The sequence below is a fragment of the Callorhinchus milii genome, unplaced genomic scaffold (assembly GCF_018977255.1).
Source record: "Callorhinchus milii isolate IMCB2004 unplaced genomic scaffold, IMCB_Cmil_1.0 Scaffold16, whole genome shotgun sequence".
Taxonomy (NCBI): Eukaryota; Metazoa; Chordata; class Chondrichthyes; order Chimaeriformes; family Callorhinchidae; genus Callorhinchus; species Callorhinchus milii.
Genome location: NW_024704757.1, coordinates 6,913,822 through 6,917,139, shown reverse-complemented (window position 1 = coordinate 6,917,139; position 3,318 = coordinate 6,913,822). Strand labels below are relative to the sequence as shown.

General features: G+C 46.8%; 2 protein-coding genes across 2 annotated transcripts in view; both read left to right on the top strand.

The window, feature by feature from the left end:
• ndufab1b (NADH:ubiquinone oxidoreductase subunit AB1b) overlaps positions 1–1,995 on the top strand; it is a 5,678-nt gene extending 3,683 nt beyond the window's left edge. The window contains 3 exon segments of the mRNA NM_001292789.1: positions 100–187; positions 848–957; positions 1,803–1,995. Of these exon segments, the coding sequence (NP_001279718.1) occupies positions 100–187; positions 848–939 (180 nt within the window). The 3' untranslated portion in view covers positions 940–957; positions 1,803–1,995.
• si:ch211-14k19.8 overlaps positions 1–3,318 on the top strand; it is a 14,889-nt gene that overhangs the window by 1,709 nt on the left and 9,862 nt on the right. The window lies entirely within an intron of this gene.

Here is a 3,318-nt window from a genome sequence, read left to right as displayed (position 1 = left end):
TGGGATGAACTCAAAAGGAAGAAAGAAACAAGTTAAAATCTGGGTAATTAAGCGATTTTCTCTCCTGAAACTCTGTCTTTATGCTGTTTGTATTTTTAGCTCTCAGTTGAATCTCATTTCATGAAAGATTTGGGGCTGGACAGTTTGGATCAAGTGGAGATCATCATGGCCATGGAAGATGAGTTTGGTAAGTCAGCTTGTGTCTAGGCAGCGAGTACACAGTGTTACTGAGAGCTTGTGCCCTGAAGCTGCCTTACCTGCTGGGGCTCACACCTGGCCCCAGACAGTCTGTCAACCTTCAACAACTCAAACACACAGTCACTCCCAATTTACAATACATCCTGCGAAATGTTTTGAGACGTCTCAATGGCGTGATAAAGCGCTGTATCAAATGCAAGGATTATTATTATTATGTGTTGGACAGGTGCAGTGAGCTGTCCAGAATGAGATCGATTAGAAACAAAGTGAATCCTGATCTGGAGGCAGATGTTTTGGGATCTCTGTGGGAACGGGTTTAACCCCAGGGGTATTCTGATAGGCTGATCATGTGACTAATTGCTACTTGGGACAGAAGCATGAGCCCACAGTCTCTGGTGCAGAGTTGACTGACTGAATGACCTGTGTTGTGCACTTGTGCTTGTTAGTAACTTGGGCAGCGTTGCTCTAATTTATGGGCTGGTAGCTGGTACATTGAGGCCCCAACCTCAATGCCTTCCCATTGTCACATGTTTCTCTCTCAATCCAGCTTCCATGGATCCTGCCAGAGAAGGGGAATGGTGTGGTGGGGGGCACCAGGGCCTATGAGCGATCACAGCTGCTGTGACGGTCTCTTCTGTTCCTGTGGCAGGGTTCGAGATTCCCGATGCTGAGGCAGAGAAGCTAATGTCACCGCAGGAGATCGTCACTTACATCGCAGACAAGAGAGACATCTACGAATAAATCCCTCCCAGGAAGAGAGTAAGTGTCCGGGAAGTGAGGATCGTAGAGTGGTCCCATCTGGTCATTTTCCTGACGTTCCTGGCGAGGGAGGAAGGAAAGCTATGCACTTTTGTGCTTGTGTTTTTTTATTGCCAATCACAATCCAGCCATTCTGCCCAGTCAGTGTGAGAATCTTGTTGGAAGAGAAGAGTGCAGCTCTCTCTCTCCAGTGCTGCCCTATGCTGGAAACTTTCTGTGTTGGCATTAGACACAATCTGGACTGGTGGCTCCTGAGGTTTTAATGCAGTAAAACTGGCACAAGTCTGATCTTTATAAATCGTATAATTCTCTAAGTCGTACATTCACACGAGTCTCGTTCAGTTTCCCATCAGAATCACTTAGATTTCTTTGCACTTGATGTATTAAATAACCTCCTAACTCATAAAGTCACTCCCCTACCCTCCATTACTCTCGTACTTACCGTCTACTTTCACTCGCGGGAAATGAAGTCCTGACCCATCACCGCATTCACACTTGCCGGCTGCATTAAATTACACACTCGCAGCGCAGGTTATTGATTAAATCCGATTTTCTACAATCTATTCAGTTTTCCTGCATAACTTTGCATAAGTTATATTAAATGTTATGGTCCCAATTGATACGACTTTTGTGAGTTTTACTGTTCTCGACCGACACTGACTGGCTGGGGCTCATACAGTGTGGGGGTGGGGGGATGGTGGGCTGTGAAACCGTCTCCCAAAGTGAGGCAGCCCCCCCCCCCATATGCTGTAGAGCGGGGAGTGAGTTATCTTTTTTGACAATTGTTTTTACGTGTTTTACTGCGAGCGGAGCAGTGTGTAAAGTCCGCGCTTGTGTCTTGGCAGGTCCCTCCCTGAGCTTGTGCTCGAAGTCTGGTGAGGCGCTGGCGTGTGGGGAAGGGAAGGACACGAGAGCTACTCCCACCCCCCACCCCCACCTCTGAGCTGTTGTTTCGTCATCCGATTGCATTTGTTGTGTGATATTTAAACAAAAAAAGTTTAAAAACATGTCCTAACTCCACGAATGAATAAACATTGTACAAAACAAACCGTTTTCCCACATCAGAGTCACAACGCACAGCCCCGCACACACACAGAGCTCCAGAACCACTTTACCCACCACCGTCGTCTTTGGGAAGAAAAGTGAGCAACGAAGGGAGGGCATCTTCCCCAGCTCCACCTTCCCTCACCACGGACAGACTTGTCGGCCTCTCTGAGCTCTTGTGACTATCTATCCATCAATTAAAAAAAAATTATTTAGTCACTCAATCCACGACTGTGGGACACTCACTGCTGTGTGCAATTGGCTGCTGCTCTTCGGCCACAAAATATACAGTTAATTCACTTTACAGTATATTCTGTGAAGGGTTTTGAGGCATCTCAACGATGTGATGAGCCGCTATGTCAATTGCAAGGATTATTATTTTCCTATGAACATTCCTGTGTAGCTTCCAATGCGCTGTCTCTCCCTTTTCTCCGCGTCCCCACCCTGTGTTGAAACCGATTTGTGTCCGTTCTTCCCCAAGAGAAGGAAGGCAGCGAGTCTCTCTCCCGGTATCCTGGCCAATGATCTCCCAAATAAAAATGGTGCATTCCCTCCGTGGCTTTCTATGGAACGTTGCCGTGGTCAAATTCGCTGCCTACACAATACAGTCACTACCATTCACAGTGAAATCCTGTGAAGCGCTTTGAGATGGCTTGGACAATGTAATCAGGCGCTATTTCAAATGCAAGGATTATTATTATTTTAATGCCAGGTTTTACCTCGAGGTTCAAACCTCAGAATTGGCAGCTGGTGATAGGAGTGGTGACTCCGCAGGGTGTTCCCGGTATTGCAAATCTAATACCTTCCCGGCCAGGAAACAGAACAGTTACTGAGATTACATGAGAGACGGCCCTGGTCACCAGCAGCTGTAGTTTATTGAACTATCAAACCTCCTCCCTTCATTTATTGGGAAATCTTTTAATCCCATTTCACTGCCTTTTCCCCATACCAAAATAAATATACATCACACACACACACCTCTGTTTATCCAGCAGTAAGTAGGGTCCCAGTTGTTAGTCGATTGGGGGATTGCTTTCCTGGGGTAATCATCCCTCATTCAATCCGCGGCTGTATGCAATTGGCTGCCGCATTTTGCCCACAAAATACACAGTCAATCCACTTTACAGAAAACTCTAAAGCCCTTTGAGACATCTCAACGACATGATAAGGCATATCAAATGCATGGTTTATTATTATTAAACGAGCGCTTCCTGTTGCTGATCCCGGGGCCGGGGAGCTGTGGAGGTCACAGACACCCCAGCCTGAGTCACTATTGGATGGTCAGGAAGGACACAGGCCACAGGGTTGGGCTACAGT